The sequence below is a fragment of the Nymphaea colorata genome, chromosome 1, assembly GCF_008831285.2.
Source record: "Nymphaea colorata isolate Beijing-Zhang1983 chromosome 1, ASM883128v2, whole genome shotgun sequence".
In the NCBI taxonomy this organism is placed as follows: domain Eukaryota; kingdom Viridiplantae; phylum Streptophyta; class Magnoliopsida; order Nymphaeales; family Nymphaeaceae; genus Nymphaea; species Nymphaea colorata.
The window spans coordinates 7,686,553-7,707,142 of record NC_045138.2 but is presented as its reverse complement, the minus strand read 5'-3'; the positions used below and the strand labels follow the sequence as shown (position 1 = coordinate 7,707,142).

General features: G+C 36.6%; 3 protein-coding genes across 7 annotated transcripts; 1 reads left to right on the top strand and 2 right to left on the bottom strand.

The window, feature by feature from the left end:
- Positions 1–105: 105 nt before the first annotated feature.
- Positions 106–9,828, top strand: LOC116245870 (uncharacterized). Its single transcript, XM_031617466.2, has 2 exons — positions 106–266; positions 9,387–9,828. Exons 1-2 carry the CDS (start codon positions 197–199, stop codon positions 9,611–9,613), a joined length of 297 nt encoding a protein of 98 aa, XP_031473326.1. The 5' UTR covers positions 106–196; the 3' UTR covers positions 9,614–9,828.
- LOC126410335 (uncharacterized) lies at positions 273–9,380 on the bottom strand. 2 transcript variants are annotated; one of them, XM_050079353.1, is made up of 4 exons: positions 6,066–9,380; positions 4,129–5,979; positions 3,817–4,021; positions 273–3,730 (listed from the first exon to the last, which is right to left on the bottom strand). In XM_050079353.1, exons 2-4 carry the CDS (start codon positions 5,972–5,974, stop codon positions 3,457–3,459), a joined length of 2,325 nt encoding a protein of 774 aa, XP_049935310.1. In that variant the 5' UTR covers positions 5,975–5,979; positions 6,066–9,380; the 3' UTR covers positions 273–3,456. The 2 variants fall into 2 exon arrangements, with proteins under 2 accessions (XP_049935310.1, XP_049935309.1); XM_050079352.1 differs by having other exon boundaries at positions 4,129–9,380.
- Positions 9,829–11,710: 1,882 nt separating the features above from the next.
- On the bottom strand, positions 11,711–18,758 carry LOC116264519 (receptor homology region, transmembrane domain- and RING domain-containing protein 2-like). 4 transcript variants are annotated; one of them, XM_031644810.2, is made up of 6 exons: positions 17,785–17,915; positions 17,608–17,666; positions 17,427–17,477; positions 14,961–15,191; positions 13,307–13,711; positions 11,711–12,611 (listed from the first exon to the last, which is right to left on the bottom strand). In XM_031644810.2, exons 4-6 carry the CDS (start codon positions 15,157–15,159, stop codon positions 12,028–12,030), a joined length of 1,188 nt encoding a protein of 395 aa, XP_031500670.1. In that variant the 5' UTR covers positions 15,160–15,191; positions 17,427–17,477; positions 17,608–17,666; positions 17,785–17,915; the 3' UTR covers positions 11,711–12,027. The 4 variants fall into 4 exon arrangements, with proteins under 4 accessions (XP_031500670.1, XP_031500660.1, XP_031500677.1 ...); XM_031644800.2 differs by lacking the exons at positions 17,427–17,477; positions 17,608–17,666 and adding an exon at positions 18,450–18,754 and having other exon boundaries at positions 17,785–18,029; XM_031644817.2 differs by lacking the exons at positions 14,961–15,191; positions 17,427–17,477; positions 17,608–17,666 and adding an exon at positions 18,450–18,758 and having other exon boundaries at positions 17,785–18,029.
- Positions 18,759–20,590: the final 1,832 nt, after the last annotated feature.

Here is a 20,590-nt window from a genome sequence, read left to right as displayed (position 1 = left end):
TTTTAGGGTAGAAAAAACAGGAGCGCCTTAGGTGGCAGCATGTTGATAAAAGACTTTCCTCGAAGTAACGAAATTTCCAACGACGATTTCGTTGACCGATGCTTCTACGCGAACTATTGCAGATTGTTAAGAGGAGCACGAACACTCTTGCCCTAGCCCAAGAAATAGAGAGAGGGAGAGAGAGAGGTTGAAGACGATGGCTCTCAATGGGGTGCGGTCTGGCCTGAAGCTCCTGAGCAACTCCAGTGGCACCCTCTGCAGATCTGGTAGCCTTTCGCTTCCTTCTTCTTCATCTGGGGGATCCTATCTCCACTGAACGTTTCCTTTTTGTTTGCGTTAGAGTGGCTTCTTTCCCTCATGTTTTTGCTCCTGCAACGGGTTGACTTCGATCGATCTCTTTACCCCTTACGGTTTCTTAATGCCAATAATCAATACGATGATATGTTTTCAGCTTTTTGTGATACTTTATTGGGGGATCAATTCAAGGCTCTGGTATTCTGAGTTCATCCATAGGGATTTCTCTTTTGCTGTTCCTTTGTTCTAGACATTTCTGGTTCGTTGGTTTCTTTTGTATCACCGACATAATGGCGTTTACTTGGTTAATGTTGACTTGTAAGGATTCAGAAACATAAAAGATCTTGGCTTTTTTCTGTTCGTGTGATTTCTTAATCGGAGTCTTTCTTAATTTTTGTTTTGTAGAAATGAGTATGTTAGATGCTTAAATTTTTTGCCGATTGGGAGATCATGGGTTTCTGTTGTCCCTTTCGTTCTGAATAAATGGACGTGGTTTTATTGTTTGATTGTAATTCTACGCTTCTCTTTTGTTTTTAATGTTATGTTGTGGAAAGAACGTAAATAGAATGTTTTTGTGTTCATATGAATCATCCATGTAAAAGAGATTAGTGGTTTTGGTTGTACAAGGTGAATAAGAAAGGCAGCTAGCTACCTGCATTGTGTGATTTCCATTCTTTGCTTTTCTTTAATGTGGAATTCCAGATTCTTGAAAGCTTCAGGATGATTTATAGGCAGTGGAATCTATAGACTTAAAGATGTGATGAGTAATAAGTTTTCTCTAGATCCTTTTTTCTTAGGATAATTCAGATGGTTACTTTCAGTGAATCAGATGTATGGAAGCTCAATGAGAAATCAACAGCACAAAAGGTGTTTCTATTATTTGTGCATATTTTATTACTAGGATTGTATGGGGTATGCTACTTTGTCTCATCCCTGGTCAAGTCATTCTGAATGACATTCTGAATTTGTTCCTTGGTTACATATTTAGTTTTCTATTTGGTCATGACATGTTCCTCAATTTTCGCTTGTAAGTTTGACTTTGAAGTTTGAACATGGTATGTTCTGACTTCTGAATTGTCAGAAGTCCCTATGAATGCTGATTCCTAGAAAGTAGGAAGCAGAATGCGATGTTGATTAATGATTTAGATTCCAAACATGGGCTCAATATCTATTCATGGTTATAACTTATAAGTGTAACTTACTTTCATGTCATTTTTGTTAGATTAGCCTTGAATATTGTTTCAGTGTTTTGCATGGCTTTTTGCTTATTAAAGGATTTCAAGACATTACCAAATTCACTTTTCACTGCCTAGAATCTAAACATTTGAAATGTTCACTTCCAGTTGCTATCCTGTATTGATACCAACTTTCTATTCCTATTCTTTTCTGGAAACTTTGACATTTTCTAACAAATGAAGTTAACACATTTTGTGTTATTGTCCTCCTATGCGTGCAGTAGCCCAAATATGTAGTTTTTTTCAGCTAGCATGAACTTTATGAGTACAACACGTGTGCTCTCTATCATAGACCCCCCTATTACAGTGTTGTTGATTCAAATAAGATGTACATTTCAATAGGATGGTTGTCCTTTTATTGTGAGAAATTTGTGAATAAAATCTTCTGGTGGAAAGCCTTGTCTTTCTTTGTTGATACTCCACAAATCTCCAAAGATGTAACTTGTTCATCAGAAAAGTCTGCAATTTTAAATAAATTTGACGAAAAACCATATTTCTCTTTTAAAATGATAAGTCGCTATTGGAAAGGAAAATATATAAAACAAATAAAAAGCAAGTTTTTGTCTTAAAAACCTTTCTACAAAGGAAGATTAAAGGTGTTTCTCTATGGATCTATGTTGTTAAAGATGCTAGGGCATCATATGTGGTGAGTTAAGCCTAGAGCCTAGGTGGGACTAAGCATGATTGGGTGCATTAGGCTGTCTTCAAAAACTAAAAGTAAACCAATTATATGCAATATTAATTGTTAAACTTAACAATAATAGTGAATCATTTCTTAATAAAATACTTATAAGTGACAATCTGTTACATTATTAAAATGTACAGTTGAACTCACATTAAATATTTCACAACATGATGATAAAGTTTGAGAGAGCATTTTAGCAAAGTTCAACAATTAGATTTTAATGGTCATATGGCATAACAAGAACAAGTTACATTCAAGCCATTGCTTTACAATAGTTTGAAGTTTGATGCATGCAAGATTTTCTTATTTCCTGAAAATGAACTATTAGATCTCTAATAACTAGCATCTAAAAACTTAAACCAAAGCCAACGATAACTAATTAAAAAATAGAAAACATAAATCCTCAACATAATCTAAGCTTCCATGTGAACTTCGCTTGCTGTAAAGGTGTCTTCCACTATTATTCTAATCGAGAAAAAAAGGTACTAGAAATATCAATCGATACATAGACATATTCAAAGTGTAATAGTATATAACTGTGATAGAAATATTCAGAGTGTGATAGTATACAACTGTGACTATAATTATAAATACATATGTAAGTAAATATATCTACTGCAAATTGTATGCAACATAAAGAACGAGGAGAAGAAAATCTGCAGTAAATTGAATAAGAAAAAAGGAGAAAGAAGAAAAACTGTTTTATATCGCAAAAGAAGAGGAAGAAGAAAAAAGAAAGAAAAAAATTATCTGCCTGAGAGTAAGGAAGAAAAGAAAAGAAGGTAAAGGCCAATGTTATCACTGCCGTATCGTATCGTGTATCGGTCGGGCCGACCTATACGCTGTATCGTAACGTAGCGTAAATGTATCGTAACGTATCGTAAAATTAATTTTTTAATTTGTAAAAAATATTAAAAATTTATAAAAAATAGAAAAAAATCAGAAAAAATCTAAAAAAATCCGAAAAAACTAGTAAAAATCAGAAAAATTCAAGAAAAATGTATTTAAAGGAACATTCATCATTCATGTATATGAACTATGAAGTATGAGGTATGCATATGAACAAGACATTCCAAAATAAGAAATCAAACATTCAAAAAACAAAATAACATACTAAACAACCTAAGAGTATTCAATTACATCACAATTCATAAGTTCAGAAGTCAAAACTCAGAACATATTGACATAGTTTTCAAAACTCAAAACAAAAAGCATCGTCAATCGTCATTTGCATCATCATCTTCATTCTTCATCATCATCTTCACTTCCTTCATTAACTTCTTCTTCTATCCCCTCTGTTGCAAATGGAATGTCACCAACATTCCATTGCTCCCCCCCAGCCTCTCCTTCTTCAACAATCTCTGCTGCTCCTTCAACATTCAAAAAATCAAGATCGTCCTCATCAAGTATTGCAGCTGGTTCTTCTTCAACCCAAGAATCTAATATATCAAAATGGTCAATGAAGATAGGATCATATTGATTGTGATGCTTCCTCGTAGATGTTGTTTCTAGTTGCCTAACAAGAGAAAAAATTAACAAATTGTTAGAGATTAAAATATATATTAGAATTTGATATTCTTGTATAACAAAACAAATGTTTACCTTTGTCTCAACTTCATATTATAACGAACATAAACAAGGTCATTCAACCTTTTATGTTCCAGCCTATTCCTCTTCTTACTATGGATGTGCTGAAATACACTCCAATTTCTTTCACATCCAGTTGCACTACATGTTTGACTGAGGATTCTAATTGCAAGCTTCCTTAATTCTGGGCAATCAGGCCCAAACCTTTCCCACCACAAATCTAATAACAGATGGAAAGTAAAAATGTTGTCAGCAATAAATATATGAGAAGGTAGAATAAAAGTTAAACAACAAAAACTAAAAGTATAAAGTTTCTTTTTCTAATACCTGGACGCATAGTTGTCCTGCATCGAACTGCTGTGTCTCTCGCCATGGTACCAGAAGCCGTATCATATTTGTTGATCGACATATGGATAGCGTCTTGTTCTTTACTGTCACTTACTAACACATCAATGCAATCCAACATGCCATACTCGACCTCTCTGTCCTTCTTAAAAGTGGAAAGATATCTAATAGCAGGATTTAGGTAGTAGGCTGCTGCATGAAGTGGGCGATGAAGTTGTCCAGACCACCTTTCATCTATAATCTTCCATATAGGCATGTACAACTTCTTTTTTCCCTTCATATTATCTCTAATGGCCTCCTTGGCTCTATCCATAGACTCGTATAAATATCCAATAGAAGGTCTATCTTCACTATCAACTAATCTGAGGACTTTCACTAGAGGTACACAAATCTTCAATAAGTGCACACATGATTCCCAAAAGTCAACATCGAAGATGGTATCCACAACTGTCGTAGCCTTTCTTTTATAGGCATGTGGATATGCAGCCCAATCATCACTTGAAAACATCTGCCTGAGAGAAGTTCTTTGCTTGACTATACCCTGCACAGTCAAAACATTTGTAGCAAACCGTGTTTGTGCAGGTCGAATCAATTCAGCCCCATTTGTGAATTTCCTCATCAAATTCAAGACATAAGCATGATTGTAAATAAACTTCGTGATTTCTTGGCATCTGTGAACTGTCAACTTCATATCATCCCTTTCACCAAGATCCTGAAGCATAAGATTTACACAGTGAGCAGCACATGGACTCCAATAAAATGTCCCATATCGTGCTGCTAACATTTCACCTGCAGCTTTATAATTTGCTGCATTATCAGTGATAAATTGTACGACATTTTCAGGCCCAACTTCTTCTATAACTTTATCAAAAATCCCAAACAACACATCAGCAGTCTTAGGAGTATCAGACAAATCAACAGATTTTAAGAACATAGTACCAAGAGGGCAATATACAAGGAAGTTTACCAATGTTCTGTTCTTGATGTCTGTCCACCCATCTGCCATTACACTGCATCCTGTAGCTTTCCAGCTCAATTTTAGTTCATCACAATATGTCTTCACATCTCTAACTATATTGTTGAGAATTTTACCTCGCAATTTATGAAAAGAGGGCATTTTATATCCTCGCCCTACACTAGCAATCGCATCTGCTATAGGCTGATAATGATAAGAGTTTGCTGCATTGAAGGGAATGGATGCATCATAGAACCACCTTCCTATGGTTTCATCTGCTGCTTCAATAATATCCTTTGATTGCATGGCTATACGAATCTCAGGCTGAGCACCAGCAGCAGTATAATTGGGAAAAAAATTCTTGATCGAACCAGACATATTGCTCGACTTCATAGTAGGTACTCTACCACCACCAGTACGACCCTGACTTCTGCCACGTCCTCGTGAAACTGAACTTACACTTGCACCTCTTCTTTTTCTGGTTGCAGAAGAACCACCACCATGCATGATACCTTTCCCTTTAGTTGTTTCCAAACTGACACCAACATCTTCTTGTTCAAGTTGAACATCTTCACCTTCACTTTCTTCTCCTTCATGTGGGTCCCCATATCCTTCCTCCGCATCTTCCATGTCCTTTTCAATCCTACTTGCTTTCACTGCATCAAGAAGTTGCTGACACTGGTGCTTTACATACGCTGGCAATGGGATCTCTTGGGAGCCATTGCAGGCAGCCACATCGCTGTGTGTACCAGCTATATGGTGTTTAAAGCGAGAAATCCCTCCTGATATGATTTGCTTACAATAATTGCACTTAACTCTTAATCTATTTTTGGGATTCACCCTTGTACACCACTGCCATGCAGGATCCGACATTATATCTTTACAAAACAAGTAAAAACATACAAATAAATGTAGGAAATAAGAGAAATGAACGATTCAACGGCAAAAATGAGTTATTTCTTACCTTCTTGGTGTTAAAAACCAAAAAACCCTCTTTCTCCAAGCTTCCCACCGTCCCAAGACTCCCCACAACGAGGAATGAAGCTTCTTCACCGGCAAATCTTGATGCAATGGAGAAAATCTCTCCCTCCCACGTCTCTGGCAGCGTTGAGAAACAAGAAGAGAGAGAGAGAGGAGCGTCGGTTTGAGAATAAGAAGCAAAAAAGGGGCCCGACGGCCCCTTTTTTAATTTTACTCCCGTATCGTGCGATACGGGGGTGTATCGCACGTATCGTGCGATACGCCCACCGTATCGCACGATACGTGCGATACGCGTACGATACATACGCGTATCGTATTGATTAGGTGTACCGTATCGAAAATGATGATACGGACGATACGTATCGTACGATACGCGTCCGTATCGTACGATACGGATAACATTGGTAAAGGCAGTTGGGTGCATGGATGAACCTGACCATTTTTACAGGTCACCTAGTAATGGCTATCCTAGGCGTCTAGGCAAGGCTAGGCGCATATAGCTACGAAGTGAAAATAGGTTAAACTGTGGAGTTATGAGCACTTTAAAAATCAAACCAGTAATGTCAGACCATATGATCTTGTGGACAGCATCCTGGGCAAGTTCGTGATACTTCTGCCATAATCCAATGAAGTGTGCAGATGATATGCTGCTTGTGTTTGTTGTAATTATTAGTTCTTTTCCTGTTTTGTGTTCATAATAAACAAAATAAAGACTACTTCCCTCATTGATTTTTATCTGCTAATCTGAACAGAACAAAATATCTAATTTGTTTTGGATGAGAATGGCATATCAGCATAGTTTCAAAGATATGGTCATTTTTTAGTTTGTTGCATTACTAGTAATTTTATTTGTATGCTTCTATATAATTTATAAATGCCATGTGGACATTATCCTTATATTTTTCCTGTCAGGAAAATCGAAAGTTTAGGGGTGAGATTGTTTCATCTATAAGATCTTCAAGAGCAAGATTGTGGCTAATGTAGATTTTAATTGACTTTGGGTATTGCTGCAGACAATGAAAGTCTTTTAAAATGGAAGGTTACTTTCTAAGCTATGTCACATGGGTACTAGTCCGGGTCCGAGTACTGACCATTTTCAAAAGACATAGGTGCGGGGTTACGACCGTACACACAAACACATATATATCAAAAAATTACAAACAGAATAACATATTCACACACATATATATATCAAAAAATTACAAACAAAATAACATATTCATAAATCATTATCCAAAATTTATAGATATTATCAATTTATCATACTACTAAACAAAGTATGGAAGTAATTAACATACAAAATATATCAGCTTTCTTGATTCTCTTCAGTCGCATCATCAAGATTAGAAGGAACAATAGGTTCTGTAAGGTCCATAATAAGATCATGCAAATCATGTTCACCCACTTCAGTCCTCTCTCTCTAACTCAACTCCTGAAACCCTCAACGTCAACCCTTGTCTCGAGGCACAGGGTCTCTGCAAACCCTCCTCCTCAAGGCAGAGGGTCGAGGAAACCCTCTGCAAAATTCCAACAATGTTTGGGATGTTGTCTGGCGTGGATATCGCTCGTCAAAGAAGGGCAAGCCACCACCACGGTCAGTAGTCCCTCTCTTTGGCCGCTGGATCAAATACAACAACAACCACAAAATATAGTCTTATGCATTAACGGATGAATGATTAGAAAGACACATACGAGGAAACAAAAGAACGAAAAACGAAGAAAGAAGCTCGATCTTCACAAAACAAACGAAATCTCCTTCGCCGCTTGCCATTTGCTGTTTGTCGTTTGGCGTCGCCGCTCGCCACCTACTGTCACCGCTCGCTGTTCACCTGCTGTCATCAGTCTCTGTCGGTGAAGACGAAGTGAAGAACCATCATTGACGAAAATATTTTGAAGGGTTTCGATAATTTTAACGTAAAAAATGTAAAAAGCATTAAAATGTAAAACATGTTAAAATCTGAAACTGGACAATTTTGGACTTGGTGAAAGTTGATCGAGTCCGAAAATGGTCGGATTCGCACTCGTGCCGCACCCGCACCAATGTTGTACCGTTACCGTGTGGGTACTGCTCTGGAGTAGTACCCATGTTACATAGTTTCTAAGATGGTGGTTGTAAGTTTTAATTTGGTCCAAAATGGTTCATATGAAGGTGAAATTGTGTTTTAAAAGTTTAAAAGTAGGGTAGGGCCATAAACTAATCAGTGTCGTTGACTGAATGGATTTAAATAAGTGATAGCTGAAGAAGCTAGCAAAAATGCTGGTTTGTTACTCCTTTTTTTCATGATTGGCAGCAAAGCTATGAAACATGGACACTGCTAAATGCCAAGTACCTGGTCGACATGGATACAGGCCTGGGCATGGCAGCCTTAATTTCCGAACCAGTGTAGGGTACTTCTATTACTATATTGTTAGCACGTCCTATGTGACTTGTAGAGATCAAGGATGGCTGTTGAGGAAGGTCTTATGTTGATTGCTGACCATTCAAGTATGACTAAAAGACAGGACCAAGTTCTGCCTAGTTCTTGCTATCCCAGCTGTTGGCTTTTTGTAAGTGATGATTTCTTGTGTTCTACTTGCCCACAGTTGTTGCTTGGTACCTGATAAAGCATATATTGGTTTTTTGTTCCCCTTGTGATGGACTTGTAAGAGGGGAATATGCCATGTGCCTGCCTGGGATCACATTTTATCTGTTTTGGATGTATAATGTAATTTCAGTTGTAATTTCCATTTCAGCTGGAAAATGCAGCGAGATGTTTGGGATGGTGTAAGTGATAAAGAGGTGGTTACTTGTGCCATGGAGGAACTCTGGGGAGTTCCGATTGCTACATTTTTTAAGTGCTACACTTCTCAAGTAAAAGGTGTCTTACCAAGATATGTATGAGCCAAGGGAATCTAGATTGGCTGTAGCTGTCATGGTTCTCTTCATGCTATGTTCTGTAAGTTCTTTTTTGTCATTTAACCTGGTAATTTGGTAAATCTATTGGTGGATACGTCCAAAAGCGAGTGAGGTAAATAGGAACTCTTGAGTTGGCTGAACTCTTCAAGTTTAATCCTGAGTTTGGGGACATCTTGCTGGCTGATTCTGCCTAGGATAGTGTTAAGTATCTTTAGGTGACTCACTCTAAGATGAATTATTCTAATGTTTATCCTCCATTCTAACTCAACCAAATTTCCTTTTTGTATTTGATAATTGCTGTAGCGTTTGTAAATGCATTCGACATGCTTAACCTTTTCAAGGTCAATTCTGACATTGTGAAACTTGTTTTCCAGTTAAGCTAAGCTAACTTCATCTTTGATCTAACAGTGACACGGTCGGTGCACTCAACGAGTGTGAAGAGAATGGCAGGCGACCATGGTCATGGTCATGGCTCAGAGCCATTCTACATGCACGCAAAGCACATGTACAATCTGGACAGGATGAAGCACCAGAAGTTGAAGATGACCCTTGGTGTCTTGACCTGTTTTACGATTGGAACGACGGTTCCCATCGTTGCTGTTATATTCCAACAGAAAAAGACGGCATCTGTTTGATCTGCTCTCTGCCATTGAGTCTCTGTGTATTCAGAATTGATCTTATTTCTTTTCTAGACTGAAAGGGTGTGTTTGATTTAAAGATCTCCGGTGATGCTCAATAATGACTCCTTGTTATTGACAAGATGAGTAATGCCTGGTTTTTCCTTCTTGAAATGTTTACTGCGGACCTTTTGCTATCCAGATACTTCCTTCGACAGTCCTTTTCTTTTTAATATTTCCTCTTGAGGTTTTGGATGATGCCTTGAAAGAAACGGCAAAACCGACTGGATCCATGAATGCTTTCTCTCTCTCTCTCTCTCTCTCTCTATATATATATATATATATATATATATATATATATATATATATATATATGCAGTGCTATGACCGATCATTTTCCGCAACTACTCGATTACCACCATTTTCTTTTATAATAATAGCATCGCCTGTGCTTCCATATTTCTCCATCAACGAGAGAGAGAGATAGAGGGAGTTCAGATCGGCATGGCTCGTTCAAAGCTGGTCGGTTGCCAACACTTGCTCGCGTCAGGCTTTGGCAAGAACTGGACCCATGTAAATAGGACTATAACAGCTAAGGGTGTTTTAGGAAGAACATTGTGGTTTCAGAACACGTTTCTGTAACACGTTCGAAATAACACAATGTTTCTTATTTCAAAAAACACAGTATGGCCACTAGCTAAGCCGAGCACTAATTCAATAACTTTAATGCATTTAGGGGCACCTATACATATCAACAATTAAATATGTCAAAGCGTTAACATAAAAATAAACAAACTTGGCTCTGCCATTGGTTGTAACTTCATGGATCTATAAATAGTACCTACAATCACATTATGTTTCGGAGGATTTTTTTTTTTTTTGGATTATATACTCTAAGAACATGCGTTCTAAGAACAAAATGCTATTCTTATGAAATACCTTTTTTGGAAAAGAATCCCACTGCCTATCAAGGTACAACCTATTAAGGTACAACCAAACTCAATCAGAAAAATATTTTGATCGAAATGAAGAAGTGGTAGTTTACTAATTACTACTATAGTCTACCTAAGACGGGATCATCCCCAACTCCTTTTCCCTTCTCAATAAGGAAATCGGCGTAACGTTTTCATCCGCTTCTTAGTACTTGCTCTTCTAATCAGATTCAAAAACGGCATATCCGTGTATTACATATATCCAAATTTTGATTGTCGACGCGGTCTGAATTCTGTTTAATTTTTAAATTGAAATGACAAAATACCTTACAGACTACAAATTTTTCATCTTTTATAAACCTCAAAGAGTCGAAGCAGATTGATCTAAGATCTATTAATGTTGCAGATCCTCTAATTTTAGACTATTAGTTGGGTCCAAACAATCCACAACTATTGAGCTTAGTGTCCTGATGATATGGAAAAATATCTAAGAGAAAACGATGGGAATGAGGAACGATCTGTACTGTAAACACTTTAATCTGGTCAAAACAACTGAAATGGAATGGATGAGATAGAATTAACTAATACTTTATATGGGCACCACACCAAAAGAAATAGACAACATCAAACGGAAACAACGAGCTCAAGCAGTTTTATTTCGATCTGTCTATCCGTGGTTGGAGCAAAAATGTCTGACTATATGGCTTGCTTTCCTCATTGTCACGGTTTTATCTATAGTACAAGATGTACTTTAAGGGTCTTTCTCGTTCAACTCAGATCTGAGCAAAGTTCTCTCTCTCTCTCTCTCTCTATATATATATATATATATATGTATATATATATATAACTCACGTACAACGAACTGCCAAAAGAGCACTACCAATCCAAGTGTCCAAGATATTCTTCAGAAACATTTGAGCGTCTCTAGCTGGCCAGAAAAAGCAGAGATCACACTTGTGACCACAAAGTTTTCTTGCAACGAATAATGGCTTGTAAATAATATGACTAGTTGATTAAAGGTTGCTATCATTCCCTATATCAAGGTCCAAACTAGCCTGAGACCATTGTGTAAGGGAATAAACCAACAGATTTTTTACTTTACAGGCCTGCTCGGTGCAGGAAGCAAGGCACAGCGAACATGCCTGACGTTATCCCTCATGCAAACAGTGCTTTCGATCAGAAGGAAGAAAAATAAAGATGCCCATTGCCAACTTTATCGATGCATACAGAACCTGCAAAATCATGTATATTGCCGCGAAGAGGATTTACAAGTACAGTAATCAATCCAATTTGCCAAAAACAAAGCAGGGTTAGTAGACCGCAAGCAGGACTCTTCACCTAAAAGGGTGATCTCTGCAACTTCAACCTCATAGTTCCTCCAACTCGGAAATCAGAAAACCGCCAGAAACAAAGGTAAAAAAAAAAAGGAGAAAAAAACTCGGAACCTCCAATTGTCTATACATGACACACATGGTTTCAAGCTTTAGACACCTATAAGAATCAGCAATCAGGTAAAGACTGAGCAGATGCAAATGGAGACAGGCTCGTAGTTGATTCACTATGATGTAATAGGCATGGCGGCCTACTTGATGATCCAACACAGAACGGTGATGCATTGGTTGATCCCATGAGATACGAACCGTGCCTTGAACCAGAAGGAGAAAACAAGTAAGGCAATCCCAATGAATGAGGTGAAGGGAGATGAGGAGGACGAGATCTTTGAGATGCTAAATTTTGAAGATCTGCAGAACTTCGACTGAACCGCACAGCTGAAGAATTACCATATGACCTAAGCGAATATGGAACAATGGGAGTACTTGCAAGGGATTGACTGCGGGAGCTAGCAGGAGAATGGTACGACGCCTGAGTTATTCGTATGGCTGGTGAACCTGTCCGTAATGAGTGGGAGGATGAGAAGATAGCAGAGGAAGACGGAGATGCAGGAACTGAAATAGCTGGGGAAAGCAAAGGTGTGCACTCGGAAGCTGGAGGATTTCCTATGCTTGCTCGTACATCACGCTTGCACACTGGGCAGAAAGTTCTCCAGATTGTAAGCCACGAATCAACACAAACAGCATGAAACTCTGTCAAAGGGCCAAAGGATTAGAAACGGCACCTGATGATGAGAGTAATGGAAATAGGCAAGTTACAGAAGCATGCAAGTATGTAGACAAATTTACAATTTTCAAATTAAGTAAAGCAAGACCTAAATTGCAATGAGAAAAATATAATCATTCATCTCAAAACACCGAAGTATCCTTTAACGCTATCATATAGCAGGCAAAGGGATCAAATTTTCCTTTTGTCTCTTCTTTTCATCCATATAGTAATGTTGGGAGTTTGCAAAGCAAATTGTCAAAAAACTCACTTTTCAGACTTCAGTTAATAAGAAACTCTTGACAATTCATCATCTGTTAAAGTCTATTCATTGTTTTCACGAGGATTATTTATCATTTTTTGAAGAGAATAAAAGACAGTGCATCTTCAGCATGTAGATTGAACTTTTTATTAGCTATGATTAAAAATCATTAAATTTATTCACCTGTTATTTCTTCCTTAACTTCTTCATTGAAATTCTCTTCACCTAGCACTACAACTTTCTGAAGTAGAAAAAGGAACGATAAAAACCAGTCATTTATAAAGCTTGACAAGGTGCTCCTGTGTGCAAACATAGAAACTGAAAATTATATAAAGGTTCGTGTTTCTTTTCCATTTTTTCTAGGAAGTCTATTACCAATTGCACATGTAATTTTTCAAAGAGCAGAAGCTTGAGACATACTGTGGTGGCAAGGCAGTACTCTTAGCTTTTCCCCAGGAGAATAGTCATCAAGGCATATTGCACATGTACATGATGTACAGTTATGTTCAACATCAGAAGTGAACAAGACGCTTGGCAATGCTTTCACTAGACGACCGCTCATTCCATGAGCCTCACGAACATAGGGAACTTGAGGGCGATCTCTTCTTATTCGATGCCTACGCACAAAGAAGCATATTGCAATAACAGCTGATATAGCAAGCAGAGATATGAAAGAGATAGCCATGATAGACCATGCTGAATTCTCAAAAGTTGGTATTATCCATAACTCCATATCAATTATGCCAGCATATTTCTTCAGCATTTCACCAGATGCCTTAGAAATAAATATTCCATAGATTCTGATCCCTGCTGAGTTCCCAGCCACTGCAAATTTTCGTCAAAGAGTTCTATGTCAGTTGCATAGAACAGACGAATGCTATAGATAACATACATGATACATCTAAACCAGCAATCTTTATTTAGTAAAAATGGGCATTAGTAGCAGAAAGTCAAAGTCCATGGCTAACTACTTAGGGAAGTTAACACAGAGTCCAAGGTTGACTACTTGGGGAAATTAACAGCCATATTGTTCTCTCAATCAAAACCTTTTGCTGTCTTTTTTATAGTAGTCTATCTTCTAGGTTGAATCATTTAGACAAATACTCCACCTTTTCACTGGCCGGAGCCAAAATATTTTTCTTCAGTCAGACCCAGATGCAATCTCACATTTCATTGAAAAGAAGAAATATATACAGAAGTAGGTCTACTTTAAGCTGAATACACCATCATTTGGGTAATAACTTCTTTCCAATTACTGCAGAATATGCAATGATGCATGAGACGCATCAAGGAATGATCATGAAACCACTATGGTTCATATTCTTGTTTTCCTTTGAGGTGCATCTGCAAGGCTGAAAGTCATAAAGATAGTCATCGCAGCAAAGATACACTATCCTACTACACCTAGAGAACCAACAAAGGAAAAAAAAGGAATAAGAACAGTCCTTACAAGACCCTAATCCATCAATGCCGATCATGACAATGAATTATTTCCTAAAGAGAAGTTAAAAAAAGCGACTTTTCTCAATAATATCTTGGGGATGAGAAAGATAATTAAGATTTCAATTTAGCTGAATTTATCAGAAAAATGCTCATACTATTCCAATAATATCAGAAGACTAACTTGAAGTTTCCATTTTGGAGCTGGAATTTACCATGACATCATTGCATTTTCTGTATTATGTGCTTAAATAAACTTTATAAATCATTACAACCTCAGAATATGAGGTTATTTAATAGTTAAACATAACTAAAGTATCACAGAAGTTTCTTTCTCAAATACTCAAAAGTGTCCCAATCGTATCATGTTATTGCCCAATGTTCATCCATCACACTGAATGACATGCAAATACCTTCACCTGACTAAAATCAAAAGATGCGAGAAAAAGAAGGGAGACAGCAGAAATGACCTTCAATGATTTGAAACCAAGTCTAACCATTGAAAGCAGTTCTGCCAAAATTAGGAGTTAACTTTATCCAACATTGTAACATATAAAATAAACTAACTATTATATATTATCGGCGCACAAACTCAAGAAAATATGAGATAACAATATAGAAAAGGGTGACCCACTTGCAATCAAATCACCAGTATCCTCATCATCATAGATGATAGCTGCCTTGAATCCAGCATGCTGTGCATTTCTTACTTTGTCTTCAAATGTGCACCCTCCTCTAATAATTAATGCAAATGGGGATCTTGGAACTTCTAATCCAGCAACATCATTAGTCAATGGGATGCAGGCATTAAGAGGTTCAGCCAAAAATAGCATCCCACATTCTCCTGAACCTACAACAACTGGAGCTGCAAATGTGCAGGTAACAATGATGAGCTCCATCTGATAGTGCTACTAAGTAGTGAGTCCAATAGGAAAAGGAAACAGCAGACATGTTTCTTTTTTGAATAAGACCGTGAGTACAATTTTATGTTCTACAACAATTCATTTTCAGAATCTTTCCAATGCAAGAAAAAGGAAATGAATGTGAGAACAGTCTATGATTTCTCTATTTATTTTGTTGCAAAACAAGAAAAGCCTCACATCTAGCAACAGATGCAACTTCCAGCAATCATACAAATCAACAAATAAAATAACCATGACTAACATAAAGTTTTTTTACGTTCACTTCCAACAAAACTGACCTCTGAAACATACACATCAGTAGAAATGTATATCTCAAAGGGAAAGATCAAAGAGCTAAACCCTATCCGCAGAACCAAAGAGAAGTACTCTCCATTTTTTGAATAAGAACATGAACGTAAAAAAATAACACTTTCTGTTAGACTAGGGGATACAGTTCAACCACCCTTCCACTTGACACAAACTGAATCACTAAGGAAGGATCATAATAAGCCATCCAAACACTATGAGTCGAATTTCTTTGCTGCAGTATCATAGGCCTAGAATAGAATCCGGTCTAGTTGAAAGCGAACAAGTTTTGACGCCTCAAAAGTCCCCAAATTAATTCATCTAAACTTTAGCTTTGAAAGGAAACGAAAGGGGAAAACTTGGATTGGACGAAAATGCTAGGGTTGGATTTGAATATCAAAATGACCAGCACATAAGTACCACTTCATTTCACGGATAATCTTATGAAATAATTAAATTTCAAATTTCAGGTTTAGAGAAATTTTTCATGCAAGACTGCTCAGGGAAGAATCTCTAACTTTACCAACCAGATATAACAAATTGTATACAAAGCATCAAAGTGAATAAAGAATCAGCAGATAAATCATTAAATATCAACAAGAATTATGTCTCTGCACCAGCTAGTCTTGAGATCTAAGGACCCCTTCTCCAGTTACAGGCGGATTTCTATCATTTGAAGTCAGACAGTCATTAGCCCAATTTCCTTTTGAATTCTAACATGGGTCTTCATTTTTTTTTCTGACATCTTCAGACATTTTATTGCAAGAGTCCTTTATATTGTTCTTTCTTGCTCTCCAGTATAAGAGAACCAATGCACATGAATAGGAATAGATACTAAGAACCCATGGGTGTTCATGCTTATGTGGCTATTTTGTATGGCTCAAAAATTACAAGATACCAACAACATGCTAGAGGATAAAATAAAACATTCTTCATAAATCTATTTTCAAATGACTTTTGTTCCAAAATAACCCACTACCTGAAGTTAATTACATGTAACGATGATGTGGACATGGTAAGGGTGCTATGATCAGCTCTGATATGATATTCAGTCTTTCCATAATAAATTGGTTTCATTTTTTTAAGCCAACCATATGACTGCATATAGACAATCAATCGATCCACTAGGTAAGCCCTTGCTATTTTAGTTTGCATACTTTTGTTCGCTTCATCTAGTTAAGGTTATTATATGATTGCACAATTGATTTTCTAGGTAGGTCCTTAGTATCTTAGCTTTGAAAGAAGCACTGTGTTTCCCTTTAAATAGGTTACCAAAAAAGATATTCAAGCGAGCCTATATTGCTATGTCCCTCCTGGATATGTGTCTGCGCTGCTCTGATATTTCAATGCAGCAATCTCCACCCACCACTATTCTTGTGATAAAAAAAGAGTCACTATAGCCTATTGTTGTCATGGGACTATCAGTGAACAAAAACAAGTAGTATCAACAGGACAATGGTTGCAATTCAGCAAGAATATAAGCTCAACAATTCCCCAGATATACAAGCAGCAGTTGGTACTTGGTAGATCAACTATGAACTATGAATCTATGATTAATCAAGGAATAGTCCTGATTGGATGCAGACCAAATCACTATTTCGACCATTCACATTGTGCCTAAACATTTAGTAAGGAATACGTGCAAAGGAATACTTTAAGAAAATGTTCACTTTTCTGTTTTGACTGTTTTCAGATTCATCATTTCCTCATGCATTTTATTTTGGCAAAGGCAAACCCTCTTTGATGTTTTCACGACATTTGCTTGTTATCTCATATCAGCTCTTACATGTACAGGCATATGTTTTCTGCAAGTGTAAGATCATTTCCATCATACAGATCACTTAACATATTCCTTAGGTGATATTGATAACTGCTATTCATATTAAGCTTACAAATCTGTGGTGCTTAGTAGAAGGATGGTCAACTTGCACTTGTCTCTTATCCTGAAAGCAACATTCCACAAGACATGAAAGTTTCCAAGGTCATCAGCTCTTCATCTCTCGACAACCATAAAAACTTGAAAATAGCTTTAGTTCTTTTATCTAATTATGTCCATAGAACTAGAGGACCTACATGAATAATTCTCCACCAAGATGCCTCATCTATTTGTACTGAAGGCATGCTGAATACAGCTGCACGGAAATTAATAGATCACACATAACAAGAACATAGCATGGAAACCAAGAAACAACATAGAAAGACAATTTTTCTTAAACTACATACTAAGATTCATATATGCTTAATTCTTACTGAAGCTCGCTTCCATATCCTCGAATGTTAAAGAAACGTTCTTCCCAATCAAGACCAAGTTTGCAGTTGTCGTGCCCATAATGAAAAATATAGTAATCCACAAGACGGGAAGGCCTATGTATCCTTCTCTATGTCCTCCTGGAAATCCCAATCCCATGGTGATAATTAACCACAAAAGGCTTATTCGGCTTCTTAAGCTTCCAGTTCGCCACAAAGTAGCTCAAGCCACTAACTAAACCATGAAGCTGCAGGACAAAACAAGGCCAAAGTGTCACCACAAAGAAATCTTCAGGTCAGAAAACCGAAAGATAAAACGGACTCTTCAGAAATCAAGAACGAAGAAAACCAAGAAATTAATATCTGAATAAAAGAACAATAAAGGTCCTACTGAAACACACAAGAAAAACGAACAAGTGCAGAAGATCTAAATAACAAAACGCCAAAGGCTACAAAAATTTCAACTAATCCCTGATAAAGTCTTGAAGGACAATCAGAAAAATCACCAAAAAAAACAAGAAAACTACAACCCACAAAACCAAAAGCAAAGAATTAAAGGAAACAGAACGAATTCAAACAGGGGTATCACTCTGAACAAAAAAACAACCACGAAAAGGCAAAAAAAGTTCGGGGTGTGGGGAAGAGAGAGAGAGAAAGAGAGAGAGTACCTCAGAGCAACGTATCTATACAGAGCAGAATTCCACGAAATGGGAGAGAAGCGAAAGAGTGGACGCAGAAAAACGCGGCAGTGAAGGATGGAGACGTCTGCCTCCATTTGTTTCTCACCACCATCGAACCTCGTCGTGCGCTCCGAATAATAATAAACCAGAGGCCGTACTGTTCTTGTTATGGCAGCGTCAAGAACAGATGATTGGATTTGGAGACCCTCTGCCTCTTCTCTCCTTTGTCACTCTCAAAACGAACGAACGAAACGCACCTTCAAGATCCATAGACAGGAGAGCGGTCAAGGACACAGTGAACTTACCATTTGGCACAGGTTCCACGTCAATGACAAATTGGCCCTCTCCTTTGTCTTTCGTTTGCTCTGTTTTTTTTTTTTTAATCTAATTTCTAGTTCTCTCAAGATATCGCTCATTCCAACCCCTTTACCTAGCAAATAATTGATTTAAAATAAAATAAAAAATGCATGAGTTTATGATAGTTATTTTATTTTAGATTTGAGCATGTGTGTTTTTTTAATATCTGTCAAAAGGTTTATGATAATTTTCCGCTAAAATAAAATAATCCCACATTCTACAATAAAATAGAATTGGAGATCTTTCCACATGTTTTAATCCTATCAAACCAATGCAGAACCGTAATGTTTATGGGCGGATTCGAGAACATCTTGATTAGCAGTTCGACTTAAAGCCCTTCCTCTTAAGTTTAAAAAAGGTCAAAAGAAATGTTGTATAGCAACAATTCTCATAGACCTGAATCCTAAAATACTAGCATTTCTAATTTATCAGATATTAAAGTTCTTACTTTTTAAACAAAAATTAAAAAAAATCCAGAAAAAGGTCGATTTTGAAGAGTTCATTGTCAGGAATTTCCCTTGGTTTATTTAATGAAAAAAAAAGGAACTCAAAGGGCTATATTTTTGTGTGCATTTTTTGTGGGATTTATCATTGAATAGGAATAGATGCAATCAACGAAAAGGAAGCATATATGTCAAGTCCATTTAGGAATGTGATTTGACATGAAGTTTTTTTTTGTTTTTTATTGAAAAAAAAGGAAGAACATGTGGAAATGTAAGCATCATTACAAAAGTTGGTATTTTCAAAATCACTACCATGTTGATCTCATCATTACTAATTTTTTTACCATTACTATATTTTCAAAAGCAATTGGCATTGGAATCACTTGGATGATCCTCCAAAACTAGGTTTTTTTTATTCGAAAAGCCATAACTGGCAGTGTGTTTGATTACTCTAAATTAAAATCCACACTTAATATCCTTATTTCACTTAACATCAAAATTGGGCTTCAAAAATCCTAGTTTTGGTAAAACCTGAAGTTTTTAAAAGGGAGTGAAAAACCTGAGCCCCCTTCAAGTTATTCATGAAAACCTAGGTTTTGATGTATCATCAAAGCAAATAAATAAAGATTCGAAAACTCATTAAAAAGCTTTGTTTTCATAAAACCTAACTTTTATAAACTTCGCCAGAATTAAATCACGTATATTAAAAAAAATTGTGCTAATTCTAAGAATTAAATGAAAGATAGTTTCGCATATACTTCTAATAAAATATTGGCAACCAAAAGAGAGAGAGAGAGAGTGAGTGACTTCCGTGTTATTGGGAAGATCGAAAAGCATCATCATATTAATCTATAAAATTAAATCTTCATCATCGTATTAATCTATAATATTAAATTTTTCATAAGAATCATTCTATTCGAATTTGAAACTTAATAAGTCCCACCAAACTTTTCCTTAAATGGTGGGAAAAAACTAGGTCCAAAATTGAAAATTCTCCAATTTTTATTTGTTCGTTTCCCTATATATAAAAACCAAGAAAAAATAAATAAATAAACAATAAATATATTTATGAAAGGTAGGAGGATATGACACTTTTACATGCTGCATATAACGTTCTTGAATTGCATTGTATGTTGTAGGAACCTGTGTTTTACCATTGCAGCAGATGGGTATTCCATTTTACATAAAAAACAATTTTAAATTTTACTTTTACCTTTATAATGGGGGAAGCCTTATGGTTTATAATAAAGGGTATATTTGTCATTTACATCACTAGCATGCAGTGTCATGTTAGACGCCTAACATGCTGACTGTTCCTCAACTTGAGGG